At 45.8% G+C, this 25,269-nt stretch overlaps 1 protein-coding gene across 1 annotated transcript in view; it reads right to left on the reverse strand.

The window, feature by feature from the left end:
• The window catches only part of LOC115205024 (protein diaphanous homolog 1-like), a 59,813-nt gene that overhangs the window by 21,848 nt on the left and 12,696 nt on the right, over positions 1-25,269 (reverse strand). Inside the window, exons 3-9 of the mRNA XM_029770585.1 lie at positions 15,736-15,828; positions 13,314-13,408; positions 12,618-12,719; positions 10,524-10,763; positions 9,915-10,044; positions 9,679-9,803; positions 7,966-8,130 (exon numbers count right to left, since the gene is read on the reverse strand). Coding sequence (XP_029626445.1) covers positions 7,966-8,130; positions 9,679-9,803; positions 9,915-10,044; positions 10,524-10,763; positions 12,618-12,719; positions 13,314-13,408; positions 15,736-15,828 — 950 coding nt within the window. The remainder of the gene's footprint in view (positions 1-7,965; positions 8,131-9,678; positions 9,804-9,914; positions 10,045-10,523; positions 10,764-12,617; positions 12,720-13,313; positions 13,409-15,735; positions 15,829-25,269) is intronic.

Here is a 25,269-nt window from a genome sequence, read left to right on the forward strand (position 1 = left end):
TAGGTCAACACTAGGTCAACACTTGGTCAACACTTGGTCAACACTAGGTCAACACTAGGTCAACACTAGGTCAACACTTGGTCAACACTTGGTCAACACTTGGTCAACACTTGGTCAACACTAGGTCAACACTAGGTCAACACTAGGTCAACACTAGCAACAAGTGGAAAGCATCAGGGATAAACCTCTCTAGTCCCCTTGTGTTCCCTTCCTCCTCTCTGTTTGTGTAGGGTCGGAGGGAACTGAAATACCTGGTACTAATACTACCTGGTACTAATACTACCTGGTACTAATACTACCTGGTACTAATACTACCTGGTACTAATACTACCTGGTACTAACACTACCTGGTACTAACACTACCTGGTACTAACACTACCTGGTACTAACACTACCTGGTACTAACACTACCTGGTACTAATACTACCTGGTACTAATACTACCTGGTACTAACACTACCTGGTACTAACACTACCTGGTACTAACACTACCTGGTACTAACACTACCTGGTACTAATACTACCTGGTACTAACACTACCTGGTACTAATACTGCCTGGTACTAATACTACCTGGTACTAATACTACCTGGTAATAACACTACCTGGTACTAATACTACCTGGTACTAATACTACCTGGTACTAATACTACCTGGTAATAACACTACCTGGTACTAATACTACCTGGTACTAATACTACCTGGTACTACCTGGTAATAACACTACCTGGTACTAATACTACCTGGTACTAATACTACCTGGTACTAATACTACCTGGTAATAACACTACCTGGTACTAATACTACCTGGTACTAACACTACCTGGTACTAATACCACCTGGTAATAACACTACCTGGTAATAACACTACCTGGTACTAATACTACCTGGTACTAATACTACCTGGTACTAATACTACCTGGTACTAATACTACCTGGTAATAACACTACCTGGTACTAATACTACCTGATAATAACACTACCTGATACTACCTGGTAATAATACTACCTGGTACTAATACTACCTGGTACTAATACTACCTGATACTACCTGGTAATAACACTACCTGGTACTAATACTACCTGATACTACCTGGTAATAACACTACCTGATACTAACTGACACTACCTGGTACTAACACTACCTGATACTACCTGGTAATAACACTACCTGATACAACCTGGTAATAACACTACCTGGTAATCACACTACCTGATACTAACTGACACTACCTGGTAATAATACTAACTGACACTACCTGGTAATAATACTAACTGACACTACCTGGTAATAATACTAACTGACACTACCTGGTAATAATACTAACTGACACAACACTACCTGATACTACCTGATACTACCTGGTAATAACACTACCTGATACAACCTGGTAATAACACTACCTGGTAATCACACTACCTGATACTAACTGATACTACCTGGTAATAATACTAACTGATACTAACTGACACTACCTGGTAATAATACTAACTGACACTACCTGGTAATAATACTAACTGACACAACACTACCTGATACTACCTGATACAACCTGGTAATAACACTACCTGGTACTAATACTACCTTGTACTAATACTACCTGATACTACCTGGTAATAACACTACCTGATACTACCTGGTAATAACACTACCTGGTAATAACACTACCTGGTACTAATACTAACTGATACTACCTGATACTAATACTAACTGATACTACCGGGTACTAACACTACCTGATACTAATACTAACTTATACAACCTGGTACTAATACTAACTGATACTACCTGGTAATAACACTACCCGGTACAACTACTACCTGATACTACCTGGTAATAACACGAACTGGTACTAATACTACCTGATACTAATTCTAACTGATAATACCTGGTAATAACACTACCTGATACTAACTGGTACTACCTGGTACTAACACTAACTGACACTACCTGATACAACCTGGTAATAACACTACCTGATACTAACTGGTACTACCTGGTACTAACACTACCTGATACTACCTGGTACTAACACTACCTGATACTAACTGGTACTAACACTACCTGATACTACCTGGTAATAACACTACCTGTTACTACCTGGTAATAACACTACCTGGTAAAAATACTAACGATACTACCTGGTACTAACACTACCTGATACCAATACAACCTGGTAATAACACTACCTGATACTAATACTAACTGATACAACCTGGTAATAACACAACCTGATACTAACTGGTACTACCTGGTACTAACACTAACTGACACTACCTGATACAACCTGGTAATAACACTACCTGATACTAACTGGTACTACCTGGTACTAACACTACCTGATACTACCTGGTACTAACACTACCTGATACTAACTGGTACTAACACTACCTGGTACTAATACTAACTGATACTACCTGGTAATAACACTACCTGTTACTACCTGGTAATAACACTACCTGGTAAAAATACTAACGATACTACCTGGTAATAACACTACCTGATACTACCTGGTAATAACACTACCTGATACCAATACAACCTGGTAATAACACTACCTGACACTACCTGGTAATAACACTACCTGATACCAATACAACCTGGTAATAACACTACTAACTGATACAACCTGGTAATAACACTACCTGATACTAACTGATACAACCTCGTAATAACACTACCTGATACCAATACTAACTGATACAACCCGGTAATAACACTACCTGATACCAATACTAACTGATACAACCCGGTAATAACACTACCTGGTACTAATACTAACTGATACAACCCGGTAATAACACTACCTGATATTAATACTAACTGATACAACCCGGTAATAAAACTACCTGATACAACCTGGTAACAAGATTACCTGGTAATAATACTAACTGATACAACCCGGTAATAACACTGCCTGATACTACAACTAACACTACCTGGTAATAACACTGCCTGATACTACAACTAACACTACCTGGTAATAACACTAACTGATACTACAACTAACACTACCTGGTAATAACACTGCCTGATACTACAACTAACACTACCTGGTAATAACACTAACTGATACTACCTGGTACTAACACTAACTGATACCACCTGGTATTAACACTAACTGATACTAATACTAACTGATACAACCTGGTAATAACACTACCTGATACTACCTGGTACTAATACTAACTGGTACTAACACTACCTGATACTAATACAACCTGGTAATAACACTACCTGGTAATAACACTACCTGGTAATAACACTACCTGGTAATAACACTACCTGGTACTAACTGATACTACCTGGTAATAATACTACATGATACTAACTGATACTACCTGGTAATAACACTACCTGATACTACCTGGTAATAACACTACCTGGTAATAACACTACCTGATACAACCTGGTAATAACACTACCTGATATTAATACTAACTGATACAACCCGGTAACAACTTTACCTGGTAATAATACTAACTGGTAATAATACTAACTGATACAACCTGGTAATAACACTACCTGATACTAATACTAACTGATACAACCTGGTAACAACATTACCTTGTAATAATACTAACTGATACAACCTGGTAACAACATTACCTGGTAATAATACTAACTGATACAACCTGGTAATAACACTACCTGACACTACCTGGTAATAATACTAACTGACACTACCTGGTAATAATACTAACTGACACTACCTAGTAATAACACTACCTGGTACTAATACTAACTGATACCACCTGGTAATAACACTACCTGGTAATAACACTACCTGGTAATAACACTACCTGGTAATAACACTACCTGGTAATAACACTACCTGGTAATAACACTACCTGACACTACCTGGTAATAACACTACCTGACACTACCTAGTAATAACACTACCTGGTACTAATACTAACTGATACCACCTGGTAATAACACTACCTGACACTACCTGGTAATAACACTACCTGGTACTAATACTAACTGATACCACCTGGTAATAACACTACCTGATACTAACTGACACTACCTGATTCTACAACTAACTGACACTACCTGGTAATAACACTACCTGGTACTAACACTACCTGATACCACATGATACTAATACTAACTGATAATCCCTGGTAATAACACTACCTGATACTAACTGATATTACCTGGTAATAACACTACCTGGTACTAATACTAACTGATATTACCTGGTACTAATACTAACTGATACTACCTGGTAATAACACTACCTGATACTAACTGACACTACCTGGTACTAATACTAACTGATATTACCTGGTAATAACACTACCTGGTACTAATACTAACTGATATTACCTGGTACTAATACTAACTGATACTACCTGGTAATAACACTACCTGATACTAACTGACACTACCTGGTACTAATACTAACTGATACTACCTGGTAATAACACTACCTGGTACTAATACTAACTGATACTACCTGGTAATAACACTTCCTGATACTAACTGATACTACCTAGTACTACCTGCTACCAACTGAACTACCTTGTACTAACTGTCAACGGCTCAGACACGAGATGTATGTGGCAGGGTCTACAGTCAATCACGGATTACAAAAAGAAAACCAGCCCCGTCGGACACCGACGTCTTACTCCCAGACCAACTAAACAACAACTTTGCTCGCTTTGAGGATAATACAGTGCCACTGACACGGCCCACTACTAAAACCTGTGGGCTCTCCTTCAATGTGGCCAACGTGAGTAAAACATTTAAACATGTTAACCCTCCCAAGGCTGCTGGACCAGACGGCATCCCTAGCCGCGTCCTCAGAGCATGCGCAGACCAGCTGGCTGGTGTGTTTACAGACATTCAATCAATCTTTATCCCAGTCTGCTGTCCCCACATGCTTCAAGAGGGCCACCATTGTTCCTGTTCCCAAGAAAGCTAAGGTAACTGAGCTAAACGACTATCGCCCTGTAGCACTCACTTCTGTCATCATGAAGTGCTTTGAGAGACTAGTCAAGGACCATATCACCTCCACTCTCCCGGACACCCTAGACCCACTCCATTTTGCTTACCGCCCCAATAGGTCCACAGACAACGCAATCACACTGCCCTATCCTATCTGGACAAGAGGAATACCTATGTAAGAATGCTGTTCATCGATTATAGCTCAGCATTTAACACCATTGTACCCGCCAAACTCGTCATTAAGCTCCTGGGTCTCAACCCCGCCCTGTGCAACTGGGTCCTGGACTTTGTTTCCTACCCTCACCACCTGGGGGGCAGCCCGTCAATCTCCACCCCGCTGATCCTCAACACTGGGGCCCCACAAGGGAGGTTTCTCAGCCCTCTCCTCAGCCCTCCAACTCAATCATCAAGTTTGCAGACGACACAACAGTAGCAGGCCTGATTACCAACAATGACAAGACAGCCTACACGGAGGAGGTGAGGTGTCAGGAAAATAACCTCACACTCAACATCAACAAAACAAAAGGAGATGATCGTGGACTTCAGGAAACAGCAGAGGGTGCACCCCCCTATCCACATCGACGGGACAGTAGTGGAAAAGGTGGAAAGTTTTAAGTTCCTCGGCGTACACATCAACGACAAACTGAAATGGTCCACCCACACAGACAGCGTGGTGAAGAAGGCGCAACAGCGCCTCTTCAACCTCAGGACACTGAAGAACACAAACTTTTACAGATGAGCAGTCGAGAGCATCCTGTCGGGCCATATCACCGCCTGGTACGGCAACTGCTCCGCCCACAACCGTAAGGCTCTCCAGAGGGTAGTGAGGTCTGCACAACGCATCACCGGGGGCAAACTACCTGCCCTCCAGGACACCTACACCACCCGATGTCACAAGAAGGCCAAAAAGATCACGGACAACAACCACCCATTGAGTGGCTGCTGCCAACATACTGACTCAAATCTCAAGCCACTTTAATAATTAAAAATTGGATGTAATAAATGTATCACTAGTCACTTTAAACAATGCCACTTGATATAATGTTTACATACCCTACATTACTCATCTCATATGTATATACTGTACTCTATACCATCTACTGCATCTTGCCTATGCCGTTCGGCCATCACACATCCATATATTTATATGTACAGATTCTTATTCATCCCTTTACACTTGTGTGTATGAGGTAGTTGTTGTGAAATTGTTAGATTACTTGTTAGATATCACTGCATGGTCGGAACTAGAAGCACAAGCATTTCGCTACACTCGCATTAACATCTGCTAACCATGTGTATGTGACCAATAACATTTGACTTCTAGATTTGATTACTCCCTGACACTAATACTAACTGATACCAGCCGGTACTACATGGTACTACCTGGTACTAATACTACCTGACACATACTATCGATACTAACACTAACTGGTACTACCAGATACTATCTGGTACTAACTGATACTACCTGGTACTTACATTAACTGATACTACCTGATACTGAATGATATACCTGGTACTAATACTAACTGATACTACCTGGTACTAATACTAGCTGATACTACCTGGTAATAACACTACCTGATACTACCTGATACTAATATTAACTGATACTGATACTACCTGGTACTAACTGACACTAATACTACCTGATACAAACACTAACTGGTACTTCCTGATACTATCTGGTTCTAACTGATACTACCTGGTATTACCTGATACTAATACTACCTGATACTGAATGATATACCTGGTACTAACACTAACTGGTACAACATAAACTACCTGATAGTATTAGTATCAGGTAGTACCAGGTAATATCAGGTAGTTTATGTTGTATCAGTATCAGGTAGTACCAGGTAGTATCAGTTAGCATCAGGTAGTTTGTTGTATCAGTTAGTATCAGTACCAGGTATATCATTCAGTATCAGGTAGTATTAGTATCAGGTAATACCAGGTAGTACCAGATAGTATCAGGAAGTACCAGTTAGTGTTAGTATCAGGTAGTATGTGTCAGGTAGTATTAGTATCAGTTAGTACCAGGTAGTATCAGTCGGTATTAGTATCAGGTAGTATCAGTTAGTATTAGTATCAGGTAGTACCAGGTACTAACTGATACTACACGAACTACCTTGTACTCCCTGACACTAATACTACCTGACACATACGTACCGGTACCCCCTGTATATAGCCTCGCTATTGTTATTTACTGCTGCTCTTTAATTATTTGTTATTCTTATCTCTGACTTTTGGGGGGATATTTTATTAAAACTGCATTGTTGGTTAAGGGCTCGTAAGTAAGCATTTCACTGTAAGGTCTACACGCATGTGACAAATAACATTTGATTTACCTGGTACGAATACTACCTAATACTATATGAACTACCTGGTACTACCTGATACTAACTGACAGTAAATGATATACCTGGTACTACCTGATACTAATACTACCTGATACTAATACTAACTATTTGCACATAACTGGTGTCCCCCAGGGCTCTGTTCTAGGCCCTCTCCTATTCTCGCTATACACCAAGTCACTAACTGAATTACCTGGTACTAACTGACAGTAAATGATATACCTGGTACTACCTGATACTAATACTACCTGATACTAATACTAACTGAATTACCTGGTACTAACTGACAGTAAATTATATACCTGGTACTACCTGATACTAATACTACCTGATACTAATACTAACTGAATTACCTGGTACTAACTGATACTAATACTACCTGATATTAATACCAACTGAACTACCTGGTACTAACTGATACTAACATTAAATGAACTACCTGATACAACATGCTACTAATACTAACAGATACTAACAGATACACATGGCACTAACTGATAAGGAATACCTGTAGTGTACCTTCCCACTAACACAGTCAATGTCCTTTAGACAGACAGATGAGGAGAGCATGTGTTTATTAACTTGTTGTGTCTAATGAGGTGGGAGCACATTCTGTTTTCTGCCTTCCAGTTGCCAATGCTCAAACTCACCTGGAACATGTTCTTGAAGTTGTTGAGGTCACCAAAGAACTCTTCGACAGAAATCTTGCGAGGGTCGAACACAAAGTAGTTCCCCAGGTCAGAGTACTGCTTCTCCATGTTATTATGCATCATTTCCAACTTCTCATGTTGCTCTCTGGCATTGGCCACAAAGCTGTGAGGAACAGTATTAAGGAGTACACAGCCTGGCAACACAGAGCCACACACACCACCCCCAGCACACAGAGCCACACACACACCACCCCCAGCACACAGAGCCACACACACACCACCCCCAGCACACAGAGCCACACACACAGAGCTATACACACCCCCAACACACAGAGCTATACACACCACCAACACACAGAGCTATACACACCACCAACACAGAGCTATACACACCCCCAACACACAGAGCTATACACACCCCCAACACACAGAGCTATACACACCCCCAACACACAGAGCTATACACACCCCCAACACACAGAGCTATACACACCCCCAACACACAGAGCTATACACACCCCCAACACACAGAGCTATACACACCACCAACACACAGAGCTATACACACCACCAACACACAGAGCTACACACACCCCCAACACACAGAGCTACACACACCCCCAACACACAGAGCTACACACACCCCCAACACACAGAGCTACACACACCCCCAACACAGAGCTACACACACACCCAACACACAGAGCTACACACACACCCAACACACAGAGCTACACACACCACCAACACACAGAGCTACACACACCACCAACACACAGAGCTATACACACCCCCAACACACAGAGCTATACACACCACCAACACACAGAGCTATACACACCACCAACACACAGAGCTATACACACCACCAACACACAGAGCTATACACACCCCCAACACACAGAGCTATACACACCACCAAGACACAGAGCTATACACACCACCAGCACACAGAGCTATACACACCACCAACACACAGAGCTATACACACCACCAACACACAGAGCTATACACACCATCAACACACATAAGCATACACACTCATTCATAGACACTCTCACTCATTCAGCTTTCAGCATGGAAAGGCTTACAGGAAATGACAGAGAATATTTCCTGTCTAGATCGTAATTCGTAAGATGTGTAGAGATCCTTTGAAACGACACCTTACAAAGTTTGATTGGTCTAGAGGTCAAAACGATCAAACTAAGTTTGATTGGACTAGAGGAGGTCAAAACGACCAAACTAGAGGAGGTCAAAACGACCAAACTAAGTTTGATTGGACTAGAGGAGGTTAAAATGATCTAACTAAGTTTGATTGGACTAGAGGTCAAAACGATCTAACTAAGTTTGATTGGACTAGAGGAGGTTAAAACGATCTAACTAAGTTTGATTGGACTAGAGGTCAAAACGATCTAACTAAGTTTGATTGGACTAGAGGAGGTTAAAACGATCTAACTAAGTTTGATTGGACTAGAGGTCAAAACGATCTAACTAAGTTTGATTGGACTAGAGGAGGTTAAAACGATCTAACTAAGTTTGATTGGACTAGAGGAGGTTAAAACGATCTAACTAAGTTTGATTGGACTAGAGGAGGTTAAAACGATCTAACTAAGTTTGATTGGACTAGAGGAGGTTAAAATGATCTAACTAAGTTTGATTGGACTAGAGGTCAAAACGATCTAACTAAATTTGATTGACAGTAGTAAAGGATATAGTCATTTTCTCTACAAACATGTCCCTATCACTCTGTGGAGGAGGGAAGGTCTCCAGATCTTTGTCCAGAGTCTTCAAGGCACAGCCCATCTGCGCCAGGTTCTTCTGCAGGGTCTCAGCCGACACTGACGCAGGTCATGAAAGGAAACAGTGATGAGGAGAGGAAACAAGTGTGTGAGAGTATTGGTATTAGTGTGTAGTTCTGAGGGTAGGTGTTAGGTGTCGTCCATGGTTACCTCGGCTGGCCTTCTCTACGTGAACGAGTTCGTCGGGGAACGTCAGGACGTCGGGGTATTGCTCCTGACACAAGTCAGCCAGGAAGTGCAGGAGAGTCTGCTTCAGGTCAGTTGTCTTGGTGTCCCGCAGCTGATTGGACAGAGGGCAGATTCTAAAGTACACCCCTTTTTAAAAACTTTAAAGCAGCCTCGGTTTATTACATACATGTTTTACACTGTTACACACACTGCCTGTAGATATGTGTGTGTCTCTGTGTGTGGTTATGTACATGCAGGGCTCTATGCTGACCGTTTTTTTACAAGGAGCACGTGTGCCTAAATTGACAAATTTAGGAGCACACAAAGAAATTTAGAAGCACAATGAACAATATTTGCGGTAACAAGCCGTTTTCGTCGTAGTAATGGTGCAAGCATGACGGTCATGAATATGCGCTCTGTGTGTATTCTCCATGGCACTCAGGGGCCGCGGTACTCAGGGGCCGCGGTACAGTGAAGTAATCACTGCAACAATCATCTGGTTTATTTTTTTTCTTTAAAATTCCAACAAATCTATTTTTTCTAATAAGCGAGTAAAATGGTAGTACTGTAGAGCCATAACGTGTCTCTCACCTTGCAGAGGTAGCTGATGCTGAATCCAAAGGCCTTGGCGTTACGGGAACCGGCGTTCATGTAGTTGCCCACCAGCAGGATGATCTGCAGCAGCTGAGAGAAGGTGGCGCTTTTCTTCAGTTCCTCGCAGGCCGCCGTCACGGACACCACGTCCGGCTTGATGTTGTTCAGCTGCTCCTCAAACTGCAGCCGGAACAAGATGGCCGTCAGCCGGGGCTTCAGACGCTTCACTGTCGACATCTGAGGGGGAGAGAGGGGAGAGAGTTGGAGAGAGGGGAGAGAGTTGGGGAGAGAGTTGGAGAGAGGGTTGGAGAGAGGGTTGGAGAGAGGGTTGGAGAGAGGGTTGGAGAGAGGGTTGGAGAGAGGGGAGGGTTGGAGAGAGGGGAGGGTTGGAGAGAGGGGAGGGTTGGAGAGAAGGGAGGGTTGGAGAGGGGAGAGGGTTGGAGAGGGGAGAGGGTTGGAGAGAGGAGAGAGTTGGAGAGAGTTGGAGAGAGGGGAGGGTTGGAGAGAGGGGAGGGTTGGAGAGAGGGGAGGGTTGGAGAGGGGAGAGGGTTGGAGAGGGGAGAGGGTTGGAGAGGGGAGAGAGTTGGAGAGAGGGGAGGGAGAGGGGAGAGAGGGAAGAAAGGGGAGAGGGAAGAGAGGGGAGGGTTGGAGATGAGAGAGGGGACCATGACACACACAAGGGGTGTGTTATAGATGGTTTGTGAAGCATCGTTCAAGTGCTTATGACAGCTTTTTGTACTTATGATTGCTCTATAAAGCCTTTATACATGATGTTTCCTTTAAAGTGGGATGGGCAGGATCATATTCCTGGTAGTGTTTGAGTAGGCTCAGTAGGGTTTAATCAGGCCATGTCTAACACGGTGGTTTATTCAGGCCATGTTTAACAGTGTGGTTTATTCAGGCCATGTCTAACACGGTGGTTTATTCAGGCCATGTCTAACACGGTGGTTTATTCAGGCCATGTCTAACACGGTGGTTTAATCAGGCCATGTCTAACAGTGTGGTTTATTCAGGCCATGTCTAACACGGTGGTTTATTCAGGCCATGTCTAACACGGTGGTTTATTCAGGCCATGTCTAACACGGTGGTTTATTCAGGCCATGTCTAACACGGTGGTTTATTCAGGCCATGTCTAACACGGTGGGTTTATTCAGGCCATGTCTAACACGGTGGTTTATTCAGGCCATGTCTAACACGGTGGTTTATTCAGGCCATGTCTAACACGGTGGTTTATTCAGGCCATGTCTAACACGGTGGTTTATTCAGGCCATGTCTAACACGGTGGTTTATTCAGGCCATGTCTAACACGGTGGTTTATTCAGACCATGTCTAACACTGTGGTTTATTCAGGCCATGTCTAACACTGTGGTTTATTCAGGCCATGTCTAACACGGTGGTTTATTCAGGCCATGTCTAACACGGTGGTTTATTCAGGCCATGTCTAACACGGTGGTTTATTCAGGCCATGTCTAACACGGTGGTTTATTCAGGCCATGTCTAACACGGTGGTTTATTCAGGCCATGTATAACACGGTGGTTTATTCAGGCCATGTCTAACACGGTGGTTTATTCAGGCCATGTCTAACACGGTGGTTTATTCAGGCCATGTATAACACGGTGGTTTATTCAGGCCATGTCTAACACGGTGGTTTATTCAGGCCATGTCTAACACGGTGGTTTAATCAGGCCATGTCTAACACGGTGGTTTATTCAGGCCATGTCTAACACGGTGGTTTATTCAGGCCATGTCTAACACGGTGGTTTATTCAGGCCATGTCTAACACGGTGGTTTAATCAGGCCATGTCTAACACGGTGGTTTATTCAGGCCATGTCTAACACGGTGGTTTATTCAGGCCATGTCTAACACGGTGGTTTATTCAGGCCATGTCTAACACGGTGGTTTAATCAGGCCATGTCTAACACGGTGGTTTAATCAGGCCATGTCTAACATGGTGGTTTATTCAGGCCATGTCTAACACGGTGGTTTATTCAGACCAATCAGAGCTTTGTAGTGCTTCATTTTCCAGTCAGCCACATGGTTCTCTCCAGCTCTTAGTAGTTAACTCAGACAACAGCATGTGAGTTCTCACCACGACTCCAAACTGCTCGGCCTCTGCCAGGTCTTCATACTCATCCTTCATCTCCCCCAGAACATTCAGCGTCTCCTGTTCCGGCAACTGCTTGATCAGATTCTACACACACAGAACATTTATTTACATACAGTATGAATACAACATTTGACTAAACAAAACAAAAACACACTTTTGCATTACCTTACACACAACACAAAACACTGCATTTCTAACGCATGTTCACAGACAGACACACAGCCAGAGACAGACACACAGCCAGAGACAGACACACAGCCAGAGACAGACACACAGCCAGAGACAGACACACAGCCAGAGACATACAGACACACAGCCAGAGACATACAGACACACAGCCAGAGACAGACACACAGCCAGAGACATACAGACACACAGCCAGAGACATACAGACACACAGCCAGACACAGGCAGACACACAGCCAGACACACAGAGACAGGCAGACACAGAGACAGACAGACAGACACAGACAGACAGACAGACACAGACAGACACAGAGAGACAGACAGACACAGAGAGACACAGACACAGAGAGAGACAGACACAGAGAGAGACAGACACAGAGAGACAGACACAGACAGACACAGAGACACACAGAGACACACAGAGACACACAGAGACACACAGACAGACCGACACAGACACATACAGACACAGACAGACACTCTGGTCTGTACCTGCACCATGGACTCAGAAAGCAGCTTCTCGTTGATCTCCAGGATGACGTTCTTGATGTCCTCGTAGGGCATACGGAATGAGCCCAGGAAGATGGCTGAAACACACACAGCCCATCACCTACCACTCGCAGCCATCACCCAACCACCCATCACCCACCACATACCACCCATCACCCACCACATATCACCTACCACCCATTACATACCACCCATCACCCAACCACCCATCACCTACCACATACCACCCATCACCTACCACATACCACCCATTACATACCACCCCTCACCCATCACCTACCACCCATCACCTACCACATACCACCCATTACATACCACCCCTCACCTACCACATACCACCCACCACATACCACTCATCACCTACCACATACCACCAAACCACCCATCACCTACCACATACCACCCATCACCTACCACCCATTACATACCACCCATCACCTACCACCCACCACATACCACCCACCACATATCACCCAACCACCCATCACCTACCACATACCACCCACCATATACCACCCATTACATACCACCCATCACCCAACCACCCATCACCTACCACATACCACCCATTACATACCACCCCTCACCTACCACATATCACCTACCACCCATCACCCATTACATATCACCCCTCACCTACTACATACCACCCATTACATACCACCCACCACATACCACCCATCACATACCACCAACCCACCCATTACATACCAACCACCACATACCACCCATTACCCACCACATACCACCAACCCACCCATCACCTACCACATACCACCCAACCACCCACCACCTACCACCCATCACCTACCACCCATCACATACCACCCATCACCTACCACCCACCACATACCACCCATCCCCCAACCACCCATTACATACCACCCATCACCTACCACATACCACCCATTACATACCACCCATCACCCACCACATACCACCCATCACCCACCACCCATCACCCATAACCCATCACACACCACCCATCACATACCACCCATAACACACCACCCATCACATAACGCCCTCATCCCTTCGCATAACGCCCTCATCCCTTCGCATAACACCCTCATCCCATAACAACATCATCCCATAACAACGTCATCCCTTCACATAACACCGTCATCCCTTCGCATAACACCGTCATCCCTTCGCATAACACCGTCATCCCTTCGCATAACACCGTCATCCCTTCGCATAACACCCTCATCCCTTCACATAACACCCCATCCCATCACATAACACCCCATCCCATCACATAACACCCTCATCCCTTCACATCACACCCTCATCCCTTCACATAACACCCTCATCCCATCACATAACACCCTCAGCCCATCACATAACACCCTCATCCCTTCACATCACACCCTCAGCCCATCACATAACACCCTCATCCCTTCACATAACACCCTCATCCCATAATGTCATCCCTTCACATAACACCCTCAGCCCATCAAATAACACCGTCATCCCATAACGTCATCCCTTCACATAACACAGACATCCCTTCACATCACACCCTCATCCCTTCACATCACACCGTCATCCCTTCGCATAACACCCTCATCCCTTCACATAACACCCCCATCCCTTCACATTACACCATCATCCCTTCACATAACACCATCATCCCTTCACATTACACCATCATCCCTTCACATAACACCCTCATCCCTTCACATAACACCCTCATCCCTTCACATAACACCGACATCCCTTCACATAACACCGACATCCCTTCACATAACACCCTCATCCCATAATGTCATCCCTTCACATAACACCCTCATCCCTTCACATAACACCCTCATCCCTTCACATAACACCGACATCCCTTCACATAACACCGACATCCCTTCACATAACACACCGTCATCCCTTCACATAACACCGTCATCCCATCACATAACACCCTCATCCCATCACATAACACCCTCATCCCATCACATAACACCCTCATCCCTTCACATAACACCGTCATCCCATCACATAACACCCTCATCCCATCACATAACACCCTCATCCCATCACATAACACCCTCATCCCATCACATAACACCCTCATCCCATCACATAACACCCTCATCCCTTCACATAACACCCTCATCCCATCACATAACACCCTCATCCCATCACATAACACCCTCATCCCTTCACATAACACCGTCATCCCATCACATAACACCCTCATCCCATCACATAACACCCTCATCCCATCACATAACACCCTCATCCCTTCACATAACACCCTCATCCCTTCACATAACACCGTCATCCCTTCACATAACACTCTCAGCTCAAACAAGCAGCAACAACAGTCAGGAATCATTACTGGACTGACTGCTTGCTGCATTGGAACCCTGAGAGTCGGTCAGATCAGGGGAAGTGTTTAGACACTTACAGAGGTTCTGGGAGGACTTGGAGTCCAACACCTTCAGCTCCTTCACCTTCTTAGTCGTCTTCTTCTCCTCCACTCCCTCCTGGTCCTTCTTAACTACAGAGAGAGAGAAAGAGAGAGACACATAGAGAGGTTGTGTTAATATGAATACCTCAAGAAGAGAACATGTTAATTCTGAGTCACATTTCAACTGGAAGGAGAAGAGAGAGAGAGAGCAAGAGAAATACAGGACTGGAGAGAGGACAATAAAGCATTAGTTAGAAAAACAGAAAGACTGACAGAAGTAAACAGAGGTGACATGAGAAACAGTATGATAGATACAGTATAAAGGGGGATAAAAACCCTGGGGTAGAGAGGAACTAACATCACTGTCTCCACCACCGGGGGAAGAGTATTCAAGTCACACACGGCTACAGCACATAGGTCACAATGCAGTTGGAAATGGATAGCTCTGATGCAAGCACAAAGCAACACACACACACACACACACACACACACACACACACACACACACACACACACACACACACACACACACACACACACACACACACACCTCTCAATTCAAGGGGCTTTATTGGCATGGGAAACGTATGTTAACATTCCCAAAGCAAGTGAAGTAGATAATAAACACAAGTGAAAAACAAAAAGGAACAGTAAACATTCCACTCTCTCTTCCTCTCGGCCTGTTAACAAGGTCTGTTCCCTTTAAGAGACAGACCTCGTTGATTCCACCATTTACAGCAACTACTGAACACCATTGTTTGTTTCACTTGGCATCATGTGCAGCACTAAGTACTGACAACTCTCTCTCCTTCTTTAAGCATCTGTCTCCATCGCTCTCCTTTTAAGCATCTCTGTCTCGCTCTCCTTTTAAGCATCTCTGTCTCTCGCTCTCCTTTAAGCATCTCTGTCTCTCGCTCTCCTTTAAGCATCTCTGTCTCCATCGCTCTCCTTTTAAGCATCTCTGTCTCTCGCTCTCTCCTTTAAGCATCTCTGTCTCCATCGCTCTCCTTTTAAGCATCTCTGTCTCTCCTTTTAAGCATCTCTGTCTCGCTCTCCTTTAAGCATCTCTGTCTCGCTCTCCTTTAAGCATCTCTGTCTCTCGCTCTCCTTTAAGCATCTCTGTCTCTCGCTCCCTTTTAAGCATCTCTGTCTCTCGCTCTCCTTTAAGCATCTCTGTCTCTCGCTCTCCTTTAAGCATCTCTGTCTCTCGCTCTCCTTTAAGCATCTCTGTCTCGCTCTCCTTTAAGCATCTCTGTCTCTCGCTCCCCTTTAAGCATCTCTGTCTCCATCGCTCTCCTTTAAGCATCTCTGTCTCGCTCTCCTTTAAGCATCTCTGTCTCTCGCTCTCCTTTAAGCATCTCTGTCTCTCGCTCCCTTTTAAGCATCTCTGTCTCTCGCTCTCCTTTAAGCATCTCTGTCTCCATCGCTCTCCTTTAAGCATCTCTGTCTCCATCGCTCTCCTTTAAGCATCTCTGTCTCCATCGCTCTCCTTTAAGCATCTCTGTCTCTCGCTCTCCTTTAAGCATCTCTGTCTCTCGCTCCCTTTAAGCATCTCTGTCTCTCGCTCTCCTTTAAGCATCTCTGTCTCGCTCTCCTTTAAGCATCTCTGTCTCCATCGCTCTCCTTTAAGCATCTCTGTCTCTCGCTCTCTCCTTTAAGCATCTCTGTCTCTCGCTCTCCTTTAAGCATCTCTGTCTCTCGCTCTCCTTTAAGCATCTCTGTCTCGCTCCCCTTTAAGCATCTCTGTCTCTCGCTCTCCTTTAAGCATCTCTGTCTCTCGCTCTCCTTTAAGCATCTCTGTCTCTCGCTCCCCTTTAAGCATCTCTGTCTCTCGCTCTCCTTTAAGCATCTCTGTCTCTCGCTCTCCTTTAAGCATCTCTGTCTCTCGCTCTCCTTTAAGCATCTCTGTCTCTCGCTCTCCTTTAAGCATCTCTGTCTCTCGCTCTCCTTTAAGCATCTCTGTCTCTCGCTCTCCTTAAGCATCTCTGTCTCTCGCTCTCCTTTAAGCATCTCTGTCTCTCGCTCTCCTTTAAGCATCTCTGTCTCTCGCTCTCCTTTAAGCATCTCTGTCTCTCGCTCTCCTTTAAGCATCTCTGTCTCTCGCTCTCCTTTAAGCATCTCTGTCTCCATCGCTCTCCTTTTAAGCATCTCTGTCTCTCGCTCTCTCCTTTAAGCATCTCTGTCTCCATCGCTCTCCTTTAAGCATCTCTGTCTCTCCTTTTAAGCATCTCTGTCTCGCTCTCCTTTAAGCATCTCTGTCTCGCTCTCCTTTAAGCATCTCTGTCTCTCGCTCTCCTTTAAGCATCTCTGTCTCTCGCTCTCCTTTAAGCATCTCTGTCTCTCGCTCCCTTTTAAGCATCTCTGTCTCTCGCTCTCCTTTAAGCATCTCTGTCTCGCTCTCCTTTAAGCATCTCTGTCTCTCGCTCTCCTTTAAGCATCTCTGTCTCTCGCTCTCCTTTAAGCATCTCTGTCTCTCGCTCTCCTTTAAGCATCTCTGTCTCTCGCTCTCCTTTAAGCATCTCTGTCTCGCTCCCCTTTAAGCATCTCTGTCTCCATCGCTCTCCTTTAAGCATCTCTGTCTCCATCGCTCTCCTTTAAGCATCTCTGTCTCGCTCTCCTTTAAGCATCTCTGTCTCTCGCTCTCCTTTAAGCATCTCTGTCTCTCGCTCTCCCTTTAAGCATCTCTGTCTCGCTCTCCTTTAAGCATCTCTGTCTCTCGCTCTCCTTTAAGCATCTCTGTCTCTCGCTCCCTTTAAGCATCTCTGTCTCGCTCTCCTTTAGCATCTCTGTCTCGGGCTATCCTTTAAGCATCTCTGTCCTCGCTCTCCTTTAAGCATCTCTGTCCTCGCTCTCCTTTAAGCATCTCTGTCCTCTCGCTCTCCTTTAAGCATCTCTGTCTCTTCGCTCTCCCTTTAAGCATCTCTGTCTCTCGCTCTCCTCTTCCTTAAGCATCTCTGTCCTCTCGCTCTCCTTTAAGCATCTCTGTCTCTCGCTCTCCTTTAAGCTCTCTGTCATCTCGCTCTCCTTTAAGCATCTCTGTCTCTCGCTCTCCTTTAAGCATCTCTGTCCTCTCGCTCTCCTTTAAGCATCTCTGTCTCTCGCTCTCCTTTAAGCACTCTGTCTCTCCGCTCTCCGTTAAGCATCTCTGTCTCTCGCTCTCCTTTAAGCATCTCTGTCTCTTTGTGAAGACGATGTGTTTTTGCTCTGTGGCACCATAAATGTTTCTCCCTATGTGTCACAACAGAAAACAAGCAGGATATCCACTGTTACACAGACACATGAACAATGAAAAACAATCAGAGAGAGGGAGAGACAGAGAGAGGGAGACAGAGAGAGGGAGACAGAGAGAGGGAGACAGAGAGAGAGAGACAGAGATCTAATCTGAGTGTGTGATGCGCTCTAGACAAATCAGAGCACTGCCCTAGATAAGCTTTCTTATGATGATGACGTTATCAATGATTCATAAACGGGTGGCAGGCTGAGGGCCAAACATGTCCTAGGCTCAGGGTTAAACGGGGTCCTGGGCTCAGGTTAAACGGGTCCTAGGCTCAGGGTTAAACAGGTCATAGGCTCAGGGTTAAACAGGTCCTAGGCTGAGGGTTAAACGGGTCCTAGGCTCAGGGTTAAACAGGTCCTAGGCTGAGGGTTAAACAGGTCCTAGGCTGAGGGTTAAACAGGTCCTAGGCTGAGGGTTAAACAGGTCCTAGGCTGAGGGTTAAACGGGTCCTAGGCTGAGGGTTAAACGGGTCCTAGGCTCAGGGTTAAACGGGTCCTAGGCTCAGGGTTAAACGGGTCCTAGGCTCAGGGTTAAACGGGTCCTAGGCTGAGGGTTAAACAGGTCTTAGGCTGAGGGTTAAACAGGTCCTAACCTCAGGGTTAAACAGGTCCTAGGCTGAGGGTTAAACGGGTCCTAGGCTCAGGGTTAAACGGGTCCTAGGCTCAGGGTTAAACGGGTCCTAGGCTGAGGGTTAAACGGGTCCTAGGCTCAGGGTTAAACGGGTCCTAGGCTCAGGGTTAAACGGGTCCTGGGCTCAGGGTTAAACGGGTCCTGGGCTCAGGGTTAAACAGGTCCTAGGCTCAGGGTTAAACAGGTCCTAGGCTCAGGGTTAAACAGGTCCTAGGCTCAGGGTTAAACAGGTCCTAGGCTGAGGGTTAAACGGGTCCTAGGCTGAGGGTTAAACGGGTCCTAGGCTGAGGGTTAAACGGGTCCTAGGCTGAGGGTTAAACAGGTCCTAGGCTGAGGGTTAAACAGGTCCTAGGCTGAGGGTTAAACGGGTCCTAGGCTGAGGGTTAAACGGGTCCTAGGCTGAGGGTTAAACGGGTCCTAGGCTGAGGGTTAAACGGGTCCTAGGCTGAGGGTTAAACGGGTCTTAGGCTGAGGGTTAAACGGGTCCTAGGCTGAGGGTTAAACGGGTCCTAGGCTCAGGGTTAAACGGGTCCTAGGCTGAGGGTTAAACAGGTCCAGGCTGAGGGTTAAACAGGTCCAGGCTCAGGGTTAAACGGGTCCTAGGCTGAGGGTTAAACGGGTCCTAGGCTGAGGGTTAAACGGGTCCTGGGCTCAGGGTTAAACGGGTCCTGGGCTCAGGGTTAAACAGGTCCTAGGCTCAGGGTTAAACAGGTCCTAGGCTCAGGGTTAAACAGGTCCTAGGCTCAGGGTTAAACGGGTCCTAGGCTGAGGGTTAAACGGGTCCTAGGCTGAGGGTTAAACGGGTCCTAGGCTGAGGGTTAAACAGGTCCTAGGCTGAGGGTTAAACGGGTCCTAGGCTGAGGGTTAAACGGGTCCTAGGCTCAGGGTTAAACGGGTCCTAGGCTCAGGGTTAAACGGGTCCTAGGCTCAGGGTTAAACGGGTCCTAGGCTGAGGGTTAAACAGGTCCTAGGCTGAGGGTTAAACGGGTCCTAGGCTGAGGGTTAAACGGGTCTTAGGCTGAGGGTTAAACGGTCCTAGGCTGAGGGTTAAACGGGTCCTAGGCTCAGGGTTAAACAGGTCCTAGGCTGAGGGTTAAACGAGGAGGTTCCAGGCTGAGGGTTAAACGGGTCCAGGCTTGAGGGTTAAACGGGTCCTAGGCTGAGGGTTAAACGGGTCCTAGGCTGAGGTTAAACGGGTCGGTCCTAGGCTGAGGGTTAAACGGGTCCTGGGCTGAGGGTTAAACGGGTCCTGGGCTCAGGGTTAAACAGGTCCTAGGCTCAGGGTTAAACAGGTCCTAGGCTCAGGGTTAAACGGGTCCTAGGCTGAGGGTTAAACGGGTCCTAGGCTGAGGGTTAAACGGGTCCTAGGCTGAGGGTTAAACGGGTCCTAGGCTGAGGGTTAAACAGGTCCTAGGCTGAGGGTTAAACAGGTCCTAGGCTGAGGGTTAAACGGGTCCTAGGCTGAGGGTTAAACGGGTCTTAGGCTGAGGGTTAAACGGGTCCTAGGCTGAGGGTTAAACGGGTCCTAGGCTCAGGGTTAAACGGGTCCTAGGCTGAGGGTTAAACGGGTCCTAGGCTGAGGGTTAAACGGGTCCTAGGCTGAGGGTTAAACGGGTCCTAGGCTGAGGGTTAAACAGGTCCTAGGCTGAGGGTTAAACAGGTCCTAGGCTGAGGGTTAAACAGGTCCTAGGCTGAGGGTTAAACGGTCCTAGGCTGAGGGTTAAACGGGTCTTAGGCTGAGGGTTAAACGGGTCCTAGGCTGAGGGTTAAACGGGTCCTAGGCTCAGGGTTAAACGGGTCCTAGGCTGAGGGTTAAACTGGTCCAGGCTGAGGGTTAAACAGGTCCTAGGCTGAGGGTTGAACAGGTCCTAGGCTGAGGGTTAAACAGGTCCTAGGCTGAGGGTTAAACAGGTCCAGGCTGAGGATTAAACAGGTCCTAGGCTGAGGGTTAAACGGGTCCTAGGCTGAGGGTTAAACAGGTCCAGGCTGAGGGTTAAACAGGTCCTAGGCTGAGGGTTAAAATGGGTGCTCACACACCACTCCTGTCATTTATGGTGCAATGGCACCCCTACTGGCTACTGAGAACACAGCACTCACATTACACCCAGACGAGGAGCCATGGTCATCATGACAGAGGGAAAACACACACATACACTTGGAAGGTCCATTAGCAAACACGCACACGTCAAACACACAATATAGTACATGTTGTAGTTCTATTTTACACCACCCGCACAAAGAGGACCCCTGATTTTCCCCCTACTCACCCCCACCACAGCCCCCTGGTTACCCCCACCACAGCCCCCTGGTTACCCCCACCACAGCCCCCTGGTTACCCCCACCACAGCCCCCTGGTTACCCCCACCACAGCCCCCTGCCTCTCCAACAGCTGTCTGGCACTGAGAGGAGTGTGTGTGTGTGTGTGTGTGTGTGTGTATGTGTGTGTGTGTGTACACATGCTCTTAAGTCTTCTCAATATTGTTCAGCTACTGTAACATTACAAATCTATCTCCTGCTGCTTATCAAAAGAGAGAAGGAAGGAGAGGAGGGTTAAGGAGAAAGGAGGATGAGGGATGTGAAGTCATGGAGTAGTCTGTGTGTCAGTGTGTGTCCATCCGTCTCTCCGTCTGTACAAGAGGAGACTGTTTATCATCACCAGACCTGAGTCTGTCCTACACCCCCCCTCATCCTCCTCCCTCGCACTCCCTCACTCCTTAAAAGGCTAAAATCTGTGTGAGGTGGTGACGGCCCGCTGGCTTGGAGCGAGAAAAGACACAGTGTGTAAACAGAAAGACACAAAGTAGGGAGCAGGAAAGAACCAACGGCAGAGAAAAAGCTTGGATCCAACTTACATTTCTATTCTAAACCCAGTTTGATCTGTCTAGTAGCTGAGCTACACTCCACACTTCTCAGGGAAAAGCTACATTTTCTTTTATCTATTTTCCTCTTTCATTCTCTCATTACCACTCCCTGCATGTGGCAATGACTTATTTTTTACTCTGAAAGCTTACAGATGACAGAGCCCATTGCGTGTTTATGGAGGAAACAGTGGCTCATGACACACCTCTACTGGCCAGCTGGGAGAACTGCACTCCTATTTATATAACTTCAAACACAACTGTTTTCCATACAACATTCCTCCACCCTGAGTTTTCTGCCCCAGCTAGAAGACGAGAGAGTTTCAGGTTTCAGGAGTCACGTAAACGTTTGGACAAAGGCTCCTCACATTCTTATGCTTCTACCATAAACACAATCCATTTTGTTCTGGTTTACAAACTCTTCAACTTCACAACCTAATTCAATATGTTCAGACAGGAAGCCTTATGCTTTCCATTTGCTAATTAAGTTCTCTCCTAAAAGTGTGGAAGCTAACTCTGGAAGTTTAAAGGGAAAGAGAGGAGAGAGAGGGAGAGGGGAAAAGAGGGGGCAAGAGAAGCCTGAGGTTCTTTGTCTAACTTAACAGAAGGACAGAACACAGCTGATACGTAGACTTGGTCCCTTTAAACTTTAAATGTGCACATTATGTCCCGGTGTGTGTGTGTGTGTGTGTGTTAAAGGGAGAAAGGGGGTTTTCCAGGATGACCTCGGACTGAAAGAGCCCCTTCATCCTGTTTTTCTTTCTGAAAGGAAGCAGGGAAAATGGATTCCTGGCAGTGCATGTGGAGCCCAACAGCAGATGGCTGGGTGGGGCAGGGAGGGGGGGAGTGGGCTGTGGGGGGCCAGGCTGGAGAGGAGGGATTAGGGGAGGGGCTAGGACTGTGCTCACTTGCGCACCCCTGGTGTCTGAACAGTGTAACTGCTTGGAAGAATTACTCCACTGACCCAAATGACAGATATATCAACTTATAAAGGATGTACAAATTACAAAATAAATAACACATCAAAAAATAAAGTGATAAAATGAGGAGGAGATATATTTGTCATTTCCACCATAGTTCAGCTTGCCTGATTGTTATGTGATGGGGTGGTAATGTCACCTGACTAAAAGTCATTCTGGGAAATTATTCATCTTTGGAAAAAGTCTAAACAATTAAGTTAAATATAGTTGAAATAGTAGACATATTGGATATTTACAGGCAGACAAATGTATTTCTCCAAATCATTTTGCTAAGATTCACAAGTCTTTAAACATAACAAAAGCATACTAAAAGCTTTGTGAGCAGAAAATGACATGTTTATGCCTCTATGCTCAGAAACAGACTAAATTAGACCACTTCAAACCACTTCCAACTAAATCTCAGTCTCACAATGGAGCTCTACAGTCATTTATTTAACTCTTATGTTGTCCTTACATGTTCATAACTTTACAAGATCTCCTTAAAAATCACACAAACATTTGTCAGTGTTAAACTGAATTACTTTCTAATCATTCAACTAGTTGTATATACACTACATATACAACAGTATGTGGACACCCCTTCAAATGAGAGGATTCGGCTCTTTCAGCCACACCCGTTGCTGACAGGTGTATACAATCGAGCACACAGCCATGCAATCTCCATAGACAAACAATGACAGTAGAACGGCCCGTAGTGAAGAGCTCAGTGACTTTCAACATGGTACCGTCATAGGATGCCACCTTTCCAACAAGTCAGTCTGTAAATTTCTGCCCTGCCTCGGTCAACTGTTAGCGCTGTTTTGTGAAGAACAGGACCGCCGAGTGCTGAAGCGTGTAAAAATGGTCTGTCCTCCGTTGCAACACTCACTACCAATTCCAACTGCCTCTGAAAGCAACATCAGCACAAGAACTGTTCGTCTGGAGCTTCATGAAATGGGTTTACATGGCTGAGCAGCTGCACACAAGCCTAAGATCCCATGCGCAATGCTAAGCGTCAGCTGGAGTGGTGTGAAGCTCGCCGCCATTGGAAACGCGTTCTCTGTAGTGATAAATCACGCTTCTGGCAGTCCAACAGAGTAATCTGGGTTTGGCGGTTGCCAGGAGAACGCTGCCTGCCCCAAAGCATAGTGCCAACTGTAAAGTTTGGTGGAGGAGGAATAATGGTTTGGGGGTGTTTTTAATGGTTCTGGCTAGGCCCCTTAGTTCCAGTGAAGGGAAATCTTAACGCTACAGCATACAATTACATTCTAGACGATTCTGTGCTTCCAACTTTGTGGCAACAGTTTGGGGAAGGCCCTTTCCTGTTTCAGCATGACAATGCCCCTGTGCACAAAGCATAGGTCCATACAGAAATGGTTTGTCGAGATCGGTGTGGAAGAACTTGACTGGCCTGCACAGAGTCCTGACCTCAACCCCATCGGACACCTTTGGAATGAATCGGAACGCCGACTGTAAGCCAGGCCTAAAACGCCCCAACATCAGTGCCCAACCTCACTAATGCTCTTGTGGCTGAATGGAAGCAAAACCCCGCGCAATGTTCCAACATCTAGTGGAAAGCCTTCCCAGAAGAGTGGAGGCTGTTATAGCAGCAAAGGGGGGACCAACTCCATATTAATGCCCATGAATTTGGAATGAGATGTTGGATGAGGTGTCCACATACTTTTATGTAGTGTATGTATAGTGGTCCAGGTGTTGTAGGAGAAACGTTTCACCCATGTAATGATGCGTGGAGTAATGAGTGAACCTCTACTGGCTAAACCACAGTACTGTTTCTATAATAATGTAT

This window comes from Salmo trutta, chromosome 13, assembly GCF_901001165.1.
Source record: "Salmo trutta chromosome 13, fSalTru1.1, whole genome shotgun sequence".
NCBI classification, from domain to species: Eukaryota; Metazoa; Chordata; class Actinopteri; order Salmoniformes; family Salmonidae; genus Salmo; species Salmo trutta.